The sequence below is a fragment of the Haliotis rubra genome, unplaced genomic scaffold (genome assembly GCF_003918875.1).
Source record: "Haliotis rubra isolate DU_JTF1 unplaced genomic scaffold, ASM391887v1 Scf313, whole genome shotgun sequence".
Classification (NCBI taxonomy): Eukaryota; Metazoa; Mollusca; class Gastropoda; order Lepetellida; family Haliotidae; genus Haliotis; species Haliotis rubra.
Genome location: NW_025766984.1, coordinates 441131 through 453914, shown reverse-complemented (window position 1 = coordinate 453914; position 12784 = coordinate 441131). Strand labels below are relative to the sequence as shown.

Sequence of the window (12784 nt, the reverse complement as noted above, 5' to 3'; positions counted from 1 at the left end):
GGAGCAGTGATATATGAGTATAATGATCTATGTCAACATCTGCTTCTTTCCTGCCCTCAACTGTTTGGTTATTATAATTCAGTAACAACTGCCTAGTTATTCTAGAAATATACCTTCAGATTACCCTGTGAAGGGGAGAGGAATATCTTCATCACCAGTGCCTTGCCCTACGTTAATAACGTCCCTCACCTTGGCAATATCATCGGCTGTGTGCTCAGTGGCGACGTCTTCTCTAGGTGAGCGCACTATGTTGTACAACTACACTCATGTGACTACTGATTATAGAATTTCAAATAAGATCATATGAAAATCTATTGGTATATTGTGTAAAACTATGACACAGTCAAGAGAACCTAGGGAATTTCCAGAGGCATTCATAGAGGTAAACTAATGAATTTGGGGACCAGAATTGTCATTTTACAAAAAGCTTATTTCAATTTATGTTTATTTGATTTGTATTGATATTTCCATATGCATTATATTTAAATTCCTCATGGACTTCTAGATGCAAAGACAGACAAAGAGAAGACAGTGTATGCATTTGTCAGGGAAGAAGGACCATATTTTGTTGTTATTTACTTGGTTTCTGTTCCACTGCACTCTCAGACACATTTTAGTTAAACAAATTAGAGATTGATGTTCATACATATTGAATATTCCTATGTAATACCACTTTTACGAAATAAGTGAATATTTACGGTATCTGGCTAGAAGAAACTCCGGGTAGTCAGTGTATATGATGTGTATCCATTGTCATATAGGTTTTGTCGACTGCGGAACCGCAATGTCCTGTATGTGTGCGGTACTGATGAGTACGGCACAGCCACAGAAACGAAGGCCATGGAAGAAGGCCTCACCCCACAACAGATCTGTGATAAATACAACAAACTACACTCAGAGATCTACCAGTGGCTCAACATTGACTTTGACTACTTTGGGAGGACAACAACAAAAGAACAAACTGAGTAGGTGTAGGAATTATCTCCTTTGTGTGATTGACCCGAAGTGAGTTTGTGGGTGAGTTGGTTAGTGTATGGGTGAGCTGGTGAGTGTGGGGGTGAGTTGGTGAGTGTGGGGGTGAGTTTTTGAGTGTGGGGGTGAGTTGGTGAGTGTGGAGGTGAGTGAGTGTGGGTGAGTGAGTGAGTGTGTTGGTTAGTTGGTGAGTGTGAGGGTGAGTTTCTGAGGGTGGGGGTGAGTTGGTGAGTGTGTTGGTTAGTTGGTGAGTGTGGGGGTGAGTTTTTGAGTGTGTGGGTGAGTTGGTGAGTGTGTTGGTTAGTTGGTGAGTGTATGGGAGAGCTTGTGAATGTGGGGGTGAGTTGGTTAATGTGTGTATTGTGAGTGTGGGGGTGAGTTGGGTGGTGAGTGTGGGGGTGAGTTGGTGGAGTGTGTGGGTGAGTTGGTGAGTGTGTTGGTTAGTTGGTGAGTGTATGGGAGAGCTTGTGAATGTGGGGGTGAGTTGGTTAATGTGTGTATGAGTTTGTGAGTGTGGGGGTGAGTTGGTGAGTGTGTGGGTGGGTGAGTGAGTGTGGGGGTGAGTTGGTTAATGTGTGTATTAGTTTGTGAGTGTGTTGGTTAGTTGGTGAGTGTGTGGGAGAGGTGATGAGGGTGAGTTTTTGAGTGTGGAGGTGAGTTTTTGAGTGTGTGAGTTGTTGAGTGTGTGGGTGAGTTGGTGTGTGAGTGAGTTGGTGTGTGAGTTGAACGGAGAGTGGGTTGGAATTTGTATCAGTGACAGTGAGTGAGTTGGTGAATGATTTGATGAGAGAGTAGGTGGAAATTTGTGTGAGTGACATTATTGGATTTTGACATTGGGTGGGTGTTCATGAGAGTTAGTAGGTGAGTGAGATAGTGTGTAATGGATTCTGGTATTAATGATGTATGTGTGTACTGTGATTGCCAATCTTTACAACTCACACTGTGCTGACTGATTTAACACTGTTGTATTCTAGAATTGCTCAGGATATATTCTGGAAGTTGTACAATCAAGGCTTCATCCTCAAGGACAGTGTGGACCAGCTTCAGTGTCAGAAGTGTGTCAGGTGAGACATAGCTAATCCCATGTGCTTGTTATTTACAGAAACATTTGAGAACATTTCAGATAATGTCCAGCTAGTAGGAATACCATGGTACCGACTGAAGAGATAGAAAAGTACTCATGCCCTGTGTAAACCTGAGACATTGTCAGACATTGTGTCTGTATGTTTGGTACATAATTAAATGATAGGTGGATCTGTGTCGTGGGGGAGGTGAGGTAACCTAATGGTTAAGCGTGCTGGGTTTGGGTGACCTGGGTTCGATTCCCCATATGGGTACAGTGTGTGAAGCCCATTTCTGGGGTCACCCGCCGTGATATTGCTGGAATATTGCTAAAAGCGGCATAAAACCATACTCACTCACACTCTCACTGTGTCATAGTATATGTGTTAACAGACTGATACTTAGAGTTTTCGGTCAAAATTCCCTTGACTGCAAGTTTGCACCAACATACATACATACATACATACATACATACATACATACATACATACATACATACATACATACATACATACATACATACATACATACATACATACATACATACATACATACATACATACAGACATACAGACATACAGACCGCCTCCATGATGTAGTGGTTAGAGCGTCCGCCCGGAGTGCGGAAGGTCGCGGGTTCAATCCCCGTCCGTGTCATACCAAAAGACGTTAAAATATGGTACTTGTTGGTCCCTGCCTGACGCTCGACATTAATGGGTACAACAAGGACTGGTCGGCTCGGAGTCAGTATAATGTGTCTGAGTGGGGTATTCATGCTTCACTGCGGCGTGGTATCTCAGTGGGCTAGCACTATAAAACCAGCTTCAGTCTGGGCTAGTACATGCAGCCTCATTACACATACACATGCATGCACGTCGTCATATGAGCGAAATATTCTCAAGCACGACGTTAAACCCAATTCCACCACCACCACATACATACATAACATACATACATACATCGGATGGTCAGGCTCGCTGACTTGGTTGACACGTGTCATCGGTTCCCAATCAATGCTCATACTTTTGATCACTGGATTGTCTGGTCCAGACTCGATTATTTACAGACCACCGCCATATAGCTGGAATATTGGTGAGTGCAGCGTAAAACTAAACTCACTCACTCACATACATACTAACATTTGTATAGCCCCGATATCCAGCTCAGCTGCTCAAAGACGCTTAGTTTTTCCCCTTGATCACTGGATTCTATCTCAATGGCACATCGTATTATCAATCTCAACTCCCTGGGGAGCATACGACTCTTGTAGCCATTAGGCGCACCAAGTTAGTGTGGCTTTCTCATCCTTATGAAGTACCCATTCACAGCTGGGACACATAGTCATAGTACTTTGTCCAAGTTTACTGCACTTTGCTGTACCCACAACTAGGTGTTTGCACGTATTCATGTGGCCACCATCTGGTCATATACCAACAGATTCGTGGGTTCTTTTAAGTGCATAGGGTTGTGTACTGTACACTACTGTATCCCTTAAGAGTGTTGAAGGTGATCTGGAAATGTTCAACTCAAATTTTATCCAGAATAAGATTAGTAAATGAAAACACACTTTTGTTGAAATATCAAGTTGCGCATAGGCACCAACTGAATAGAAAGAAGTGCCCAGACACATGTGTTGGCTGAGACGTGTTGTTTTGATGTAGGTTCCTAGCAGATCGGTTTGTGGAGGGGACATGTCCACTGTGTGGGTTTGATGATGCGAGAGGGGACCAGTGTGATGGTTGTGGAAAACTCATCAATGCCGTGGAGTTGAAGAAACCCAAGTGTAAGATCTGTGGTAGTACCCCTGTCATCAAGACATCCCAACATCTCTTCCTGGATCTGCCCAAGGTGGGTCACACATTCGTCATTCATAGGGAGTGTTACTTGTCTTAATAGCTGGCTGAAAGATCATTATGTGACCAGTTGATATTAGTAACTGTATAAGCATGAAATAGATCAGGAATCTATTCCTGGATTGCCGTCTTCTGTAGGAAAACATTCACTCGCTCTTTCAAAATTGTACAGTATATAGGATGTTATCACTTATCTAGTATCAAATATTGATAATATTTTTACTAGTAACTGCTACAAAAACATCTACATTAATTAAATTTACCACGGCTAAGGTGAATGATAAAAAGAACATTCAGTGGATCAGCATGATTCATATCTATCAGATGTTTAGTATTGATTAACTGTATGTCTGCATAGAGAATCTTTAGTGATACACATCCAGAATAATATAGTCTGAAACATATCAGAACTGTAACTTCAATATAATGATATTGATTGCTCTCCTCCGGTGGGGTAGCCTGGTGATTAGTGTTCACTTGTCATGTCAAAGACCCAGATTCAATTTACCACATGGGTACAATGTGTGAAGCCCATTTCTGGTGTCCTCCGCCGTGATATTGCTGGAATATTGCTAAAAGCAGCATGAAACTTAACTCACTCACACAGCTACTTACACTGTTTATTTCATCCAAGTGGAATTTTTGAATTCTTTGATCATGATGTGAACATAAATGTTTCTCATCAGGTTGAACCTCAGCTGCGTAAGCATCTAGACACAGTGTTTGAGACTGGAACATGGACACACAACGCACAAGTAATCACGTCATCGTGGATCAGGGATGGCTTGAAGCCTCGGTGCATCAGTCGGGATCTCAAGTGGGGAACTCCTGTTCCTCTGGAAGGGTACACTGACAAGGTGAGCAGCCATGGCTTCAGTAAGATCAGAGGTGCTGGTACACCAAGCATACTGGAATGTTACAGATGAATCGTTTCCAGTGCACGCCCTCTAGTGTCTCCGCATATTCTGATTTCTTCTCAGGCTGAAGGTCAAAGATGGTAGATGTGGGTATGTCATGTGATACCAACACATGACATCACAGAGGGGATTGCCATTTAGAGTCCAACTGCTTCATTAGTTCCCAATTGATGATATCTCACAAGCGCATAATCAGAGTGCTTAGTTCAGAAGACATTAGTGAAAGCATTTTGAATGTCTCATCCTCACTGAATGTTGTATTGTAAAGTAGAAGAGGAGATTTCAAGGAGGGTTTGGTACTTTCAGTACAGCATGTACGTCTGGATAATGAAAGGATGACTGGCTGACTGGTCAGAATATTCAAAACCCACAACATTAAGAATAATGGTGTAGTGTCAGGGTTGTTTTCGAGGAGACTGACTTTATTGAATTGACCAGGTGAGACTGAAGGTGTTTACTTGACGATGTTGCAGGTGTTCTACGTGTGGTTTGACGCTCCCATTGGTTACATCTCCATCACAGCCAACTACACCAAGGAGTGGAAGAAGTGGTGGAAGAACCCAGAGAAGGTAACACTATTACTCCATATAAAATATTAAATGTAGTAGAAATTTGGAAATTTGCCACTTTCACAAAATGTGCCGTGTAGTGATGATTTCATTGTTGCCCATCATTTCACCATGAATTCTGTTTATAAAACAAGCACATGAATGTATACAAAATGAACACCACTAAGAATGTCCTCCAACTCACTTGGCTATATTCTTGCCACATGTACAATTCATGACCTGTGTGTACTGTGTGTTTAGGTTCAGGGCCCCATTCCTCAAAGAGATCGTAGCGCTAGGATGATCGTAACTCCGATACTTTATCATAGACTTACGACTGTCGTAGCGCTACGATGATCATAACTCCCATACTTTATCATAGACTTACGACTGTCGTAGTGCTACGATGATCGTAACTCCCATACTTTACGATAGACTTACGACTGTCGTAGTGCTACGATGATCGTAACTCCCATACTTTATCATAGACTTACGACTGTCGTAGCGCTACGATGATCATAACTCCCATACTTTATCATAGACTTACGACTGTCGTAGTGCTACGATGATCGTAACTCCCATACTTTACGATAGACTTACGACTGTCGTAGTGCTACGATGATCGTAACTCCCATACTTTATCATAGACTTACGACAGTCGTAGCGCTACGATGATCGTAACTCCCATACTTTATCCTAGACTTACGACAGTTATAGCGCTACGATGATCGTAGCTCCCATACTTTATCATAGACTTACGACTGTCGTAGTGCTACAATCATCGTAACTCCCATACTTTATCATAGACTTACGACTGTCGTAGCGCTACGATGATCGTAACTCCCATACTTTATCATAGACTTACGACTGTCGTGAAAGTGCTACAAATGATCGTGAACTCCCATACTTTATCATAGACTTACGTCTGTCGTAGTGCTACAATGATCGTAACTCCCATACTTTATCATAGACTTACGACTGTCGTAGCGCTACGATGATCGTAACTCCCATACTTTATCATAGACTTACGACTGTCGTAGTGCTACGATGATCGTAACTCCCATACTTTATCATAGACTTATGACAGTCATAGCGCTACGATGATCATAACTCCCATACTTTATCATAGACTTATGACAGTCGTAGCGCTACGACCGCTTTGTGGAACGGGGCCCAGATGTACAACTCTCTTGGCTACAGTCCTGCCACGTGTACAATTCATGACCTGGGTGTACTGTGTGTTTAGGTTCAGATGTACAACTTCCTTGGCAAAGACAACGTTCCCTTCCACAGCGTCATCTTCCCCAGCACGCTGATCGGAGCCAACGACAACTACACATTAGTCAACAGCATGGTGGCAACAGGTGGGCATTGTCTGTAGACCAACACTCAAATGTAATAAGAATGATGACAATTTTTATGGATATACAACTTCTTTTATTCTGTGGAGGCGACGTTTTGACATAGATTCTAATGTGGTTTTGTCACAATAATTGTGTTTAGATGGTATTTGTCTTCTAGATTCAAAGTATTTCTAATAAGCAGTCCCCCATGGAGATCACCAGGACACAATACTTTTCACATGAGCTGACTAGTGCTTGTTTGTTGTACAATACTGCTCTCAACAATATTCAAACTCCATGTCAATAATCTGTAGATAACCAGTAACAATTCAGAGATTGAAGTCACAGGGATTGGAGATTTGCAAACTATACATCCTTTAGTTTGTTTTCATGATTTCATCTAATGTGAACCAGAGTACCTCAACTATGAGGATGGCAAGTTCTCCAAGAGCCGCGGTGTTGGTGTGTTCGGGGACCAGGCTCGAGACACTGGCATCCCACCAGATGTGTACCGATTCTACCTCCTCTACGTCAGACCAGAGTCACAGGATTCTGCTTTCAGTTGGGATGACTTCCTCTTGAAAAATAACAGTGAACTCCTCAACAACATTGGCAACTTCATCAACAGGTATGAACTGCTCACTTGTTGTTTTGAGGTGAAGTCAACAAGGTGGTAATGACTGAACTGGAATGAGACTGCCATCACATCCCATAGTGCAGTGCATAATAACCAACGGACCATTACCTGTCCTTTTGAGAGAAACCTGCAGAACCTGAAGAGTTTATCTGCAGTTTTAATGTAGATGGTAGATGTGATATACAACAAGCCTACCTCAACTGTCAATTAATGTTGAGGGGTGGTGGGGTAGCCCAGTGGTTAAAGCGTTGGCTCGTCACGCCGAAGACCCCGGGTTCGAATCCCCACATGGGTACAATTTGTGAAGCCCATGTCTGGTGTCCCCCGCGATGTTGCTGGAATATTGCTAAAAGCGGCGTGAAACCAAATTCAGTCAGTCAGTTGATTCCCCACATGGGTACAATGTGTGAAGCCCATTTCTGGTGTCATCTGCCATGCTATTGCTGGAATATTGCTAAAAGTGGCGTAAAACCACACTCACTCAATTGGTGTTGCGATTCTTGATTTGTGTTATTTATTGAGATACTTTTTAAAACAGCTCCATATAAATGGTCATGCTTTAACGCTTGCCGAAAATTTACACCTGCAGCCACACTTTCGAAAACCATGCATCTGCGATTGTACTGTCAGTAACATCTACACCTAGAATGTGCATTTAGTTGTACAGGGTTGTCTGGTTTGTTTGGTCGGCTGATATCAACTGTTTGTAGAGTAACTTGTGTACTAACAACAACTTGTCCTGAATGGCAGCAGATTACTAATAATGATGTGATGTTTTCAGGGCTCTGATGTTTGTGGCTAATTTCTTCGAGGGGACAATTCAGGACATGAATCTCTCTGTAGAAGACAAGCAGTTGATCGCTCTCATCAACAGGGAGCTGGCCACATACGTTGACAACATGGAGAGTTCCAGGTGGGTGACAGGACAGGTGGAACTGCTAGCGGGGAACCAGGGTAACAGGGTTGGTGGAACTACTAGCGGGGGACCAGGGTAACAGGGTTGGTGGAACTGCTAGCGGGGGACCAGGGTAACAGGGTTGGTGGAACTGCTAGTGGGGGACCAGGGTAACAGGGTTGGTGGAACTGCTAGTGGGGAACCAGGGTAACAGGGTTGGTGGAACTGCTAGTGGGGACCAGGGTAACAGGGTTGGTGGAACTGCTAGTGGGGGACCAGGGTAACAGGGTTGGTGGAACTGCTAGCGGGGAACCAGGGTAACAGGGCAGGTGGAACTGCTAGCGGGGGACCAGGGTAACAGGGTTGGTGGAACTGCTAGTGGGGAACCAGGGTAACAGGGTTGGTGGAACTGCTAGTGGGGGACCAGGGTAACAGGGTTGGTGGAACTGCTAGTGGGGAACCAGGGTAACAGGGTTGGTGGAACTGCTAGTGGGGAACCAGGGTAACAGGGTTGGTGGAACTGCTAGTGGGGACCAGGGAAACAGGGTTGGTGGAACTGCTAGTGTGGGGAACCAGGGTAACAGGGTTGGTGGAACTGCTAGTGGGGACCAGGGTAACAGGACAGGTGGAACTGCTAGTGGGGAACCAGGGTAACAGGGTTGGTGGAACTGCTAGTGGGGACCAGGGTAACAGGGTTGGTGGAACTGCTAGTGGGGACCAGGGTAACTGGGTTGGTGGAACTGCTAGCGGGGACCAGGGTAACAGGGTTGGTGGAACTGCTAGTGGGGACCAGGGTAACAGGGCAAGTGGTGCCTGCAGGGGACCAAGGGTAACATAACAGGTGGAACTACTAGCCGGATGACCAGGGTATCAGGGTTGGTGGAACAGCTAGCAGGGGACCAGGGTAACAGGGTTGTTGGAACTGCTAGCAGGGGGACCAGGGTAACAGGGCAGGTCGACCTGCTGAAGTGTATGACCAGGGTAACAGGGCAGGTCACGACCTGCTAGCTGAGGGGACCAGGGTAACAGAACAGGTGGAACTGATGACCAGGGTAACAGGGTTGGTGGAACTGCTAGTTGGGGACCAGGGTAACAGGGTTGGTGGAACTGCTAGCGGGGGATCAGGGTAACAGGGCAGATCGACCTGCTAGCGGGGCCCAGGGTAACAGGGTTGGAAAACAAAAGGTGGTGAAGGGGTGTTGGGATTAAGTTGGGTAACTCCGATGGAGGTAATACAGGTACATGTACCGGTAGCACAACGTATAATACAATATGGTGCAGCATGATATGGGGTAACACAGCATGGTGTATCACAATGTGGGGTAACACAGGGTGTTTGAGCAATATGTGGGGTAACAGAAGGTCATGCCACATTTTAGTTTGTGGAGGTTGCTCTCTCGTTTTCTTTGCCATTGACTACCAAACAGGAAATTTGATTAAATTTTCTGCTGCAGGTTACGAGACTCTATTCGCAATATTCTGAGTATCTCACGCCTAGGGAACCAGTACATGCAAGCCAATAAACCATGGGTGCTGGCCAAGGGGACTCCACAGGAAAGGTTCGTAACCAGAAGATACACTGTGACACTCCAAGTCATTCTATGGAGGCTAAACTGACCCAGTCACAACTGACCCAATGTTATCACAAACAGTTTATGGAGACTAACATGTCTCATGGCTTCCAAATGTTCTCATAGGTAGGCCTAAGAGTTGAGACGACCCTAACTCCCACACTTTAACGTAGACTTATGACAATCATAACACTAAGATCACTTTGTAGAACACAGACTTGAACAGGATTTAGTGTTCCAGGGTGCCTTTGTACAAAACAACCTTAGCGTTAAGACTACCTTAGGTCTATGTTAAAGTATGGGAGCTACAGTCACCTTTGCACTAAGATCGCTTTGTACAACGGCACCCAGGTTGATATATTAGAGCCATAGAAGTTCAGATGAATTTTACACTCAGATGTATGTAATAATTGTAAACGAAGTATATTTCGGGCGCAGGTTTTATTAGCTGCCAAGCAAAACATTTTAGCCAAAATTTATACACCGCAAATAAAACCATAACATCAAGTTTGGACATTGCAGAAATCTACGGAATCTTAAAATGACGAATTTCGATAGTAGCATAAACAATCATACTTAACTGTCGCTGTAATGGATTTCCCAAAACATAAGGCACAAATAATGAGGCCAAATCCCATGCACGAATTAAGCAAAAACAGCAATGTGTTGTTGGTAGCAGCCATAGGGAAATTGGTCACATGACAGATGGTTTGATACAAAGACAGATTACCATGAAACGACTTCGGAAAGAAATAATACAGCAAGTATTTTATTTATTCATTTAGATACAAACGCGTATCATCATGAAGTTTAATAGTCACTTAACACTCAATCATTCTCATTCACAAATAACCCGCTTGTTTGAAAATCACAAAAGCCTTACATACAGTATAAGTTTATAATTCGATCAGATGGAATTCGGCCAGTACCGGACACATAAGACTGATGTGTTTTCATCTCTCCGAGTAAACGGGTTACTGTGTAACTCAGTATATCGACAGAATAGGGATTTTCCTGTGAGTAAGTGCAATAAAGCATGCCGGACAGGTTAAGCCTTCTCTGTTTGTTTTTCACTGCGCTATTAGTGGCGCCAAAGAGACAGCTTTGGCAGTTCCGGCAATCACTGATTGGCGCCCGAATAATTGACCGCCAAGAAGTAGCGTCTAAACTGTCAATTCAGCAAAAATTGCACCACGCCAAAAATGGGCACGCGCTATTGTGCATCTAAAATGTTTACACCAGACCATCGGGCTGGCTAGCTGTAAATTTAGACCATCCGCGGAGAAATCCTAGCCCTTGTCGTAGGCGGTCGGATCGAGCCTTATTTCATACTCTGCTATAGTATCACCATGTTTGATGTAAGACATCTTCTGCTCACTCACTTATATGTGGTTACTGTCCTGTGTCCTGCAGGGCCAGGGGACCATTGTAACAGGAAGTTGGTGGAACTGCTAGCGGGGGATCAGGGTAACAGGGCAGATCGACCTGCTAGCGGGGCCCAGGGTAACAGGGCAGGTAGAACTGCTAGTTGGGGACCAGGGTAACAGGGTTGGAAAACAAAAGGTGGTGAAGGGGTGTTGGGATGAAGTTGGGTAACTCCGATGGAGGTAATACAGGTACATGTAGCACAACGTATAATACAATATGGTAAGCATGATATGGTGTATCACAATGTGGGGTAACACAGGGTGTTTGAGCAATATGTGGGGTAACAGAAGGTCATGCCACATTTTAGTTTGTGGAGGTTGCTCTCTCGTTTTCTTTGCCATTGACTACCAAACAGGAAATTTGATTAAATTTTCTGCTGCAGGTTACGAGACTCTATTCGCAATATTCTGAGTATCTCACGCCTAGGGAACCAGTACATGCAAGCCAATAAACCATGGGTGCTGGCCAAGGGGACTCCACAGGAAAGGTTCGTAACCAGAAGATACACTGTGACACTCCAAGTCATTCTATGGAGGCTAAACTGACCCAGTCACAACTGACCCAATGTTATCACAAACAGGTTATGGAGACTAACATGTCTCATGGCTTCCAAATGTTCTCATAGGTAGGCCTTAGAGTTGAGACAACCCTAACTCCCACACTTTAACGTAGACTTATGACAATCATAACACTAAGATCACTTTGTAGAACACAGACTTGAACAGGATTTAGTGTTCCAGGGTGCCGTTGTACAAAACAGCCTTAGCGCTAAGACTACCGTAGGTCTATGTTAAGGTATGGGAGTTACAGTCACCTTTGCGCTAAGATCGGCACCCAGGTTGATATATTAGAGCTATAGTCAATGTATGAAATAAGCCAGAAACCCACCCCGACATCAGGGCTGGTAACTTCAAAATGTGATCAGCCCAAATGGAATTTAACCAGACCAGACACCAAGTTCAGATGAATTTACTCAGATGTATGTAATACTGTAAACGTAGTATATTTCGCGCAGGTTTTATTTTTCGCAAGGCCAAGAAAACATTTTAGCTAAAATTTATACACCGCTTGAATAAACCATAACACATCAAGTTTGAAGACAGAAATCTACGGGAATCTTAAAATGACGACTGATAGTAGCATAAACAATCATACTTAACTGTCGCTGTAATGGATTTCCCAAAACATAAATAAATAATGAGCCAAATCCCATCGCGCGAATTTAGCGAAAACAGCAATGTGTTGTGGCCGCCATGGAAGTGGTCACATGACAGATGGTTTGATACAAAACAGATTACCATGAAAACGTACTCGGAAAGAAATAATACAGCAGTATTTTATTTATTCATTTAGATACAAAGCGTATCATCATGAAGCTTAATAGTCACTTAACACTCAATCATCTCATTCACAACAACCGGCTTGTTTGAAATCACAAAAAGCTTCATATACAGTATAAGTTAATTAGCCAGATGGATGTCAGGCTATAGTATCACCATGTTTGATGTAAGACATCTTCTGCTCACTCACTTATATGTGGTTATTGTCATGTGTCCTG

General features: G+C 43.7%; 1 protein-coding gene across 2 annotated transcripts in view; it reads left to right on the top strand.

The window, feature by feature from the left end:
* The window catches only part of LOC124283314 (methionine--tRNA ligase, cytoplasmic-like), a 30970-nt gene that overhangs the window by 10862 nt on the left and 7324 nt on the right, over positions 1–12784 (top strand). For both annotated transcript variants that reach the window (XM_046719349.1, XM_046719348.1), the window contains exons 9-18: positions 120–236; positions 762–965; positions 1947–2036; positions 3696–3882; positions 4574–4744; positions 5278–5373; positions 6599–6716; positions 7110–7323; positions 8114–8245; positions 9682–9786. In XM_046719349.1, coding sequence (XP_046575305.1) covers positions 120–236; positions 762–965; positions 1947–2036; positions 3696–3882; positions 4574–4744; positions 5278–5373; positions 6599–6716; positions 7110–7323; positions 8114–8245; positions 9682–9786 — 1434 coding nt within the window. The remainder of the gene's footprint in view (positions 1–119; positions 237–761; positions 966–1946; positions 2037–3695; positions 3883–4573; positions 4745–5277; positions 5374–6598; positions 6717–7109; positions 7324–8113; positions 8246–9681; positions 9787–12784) is intronic.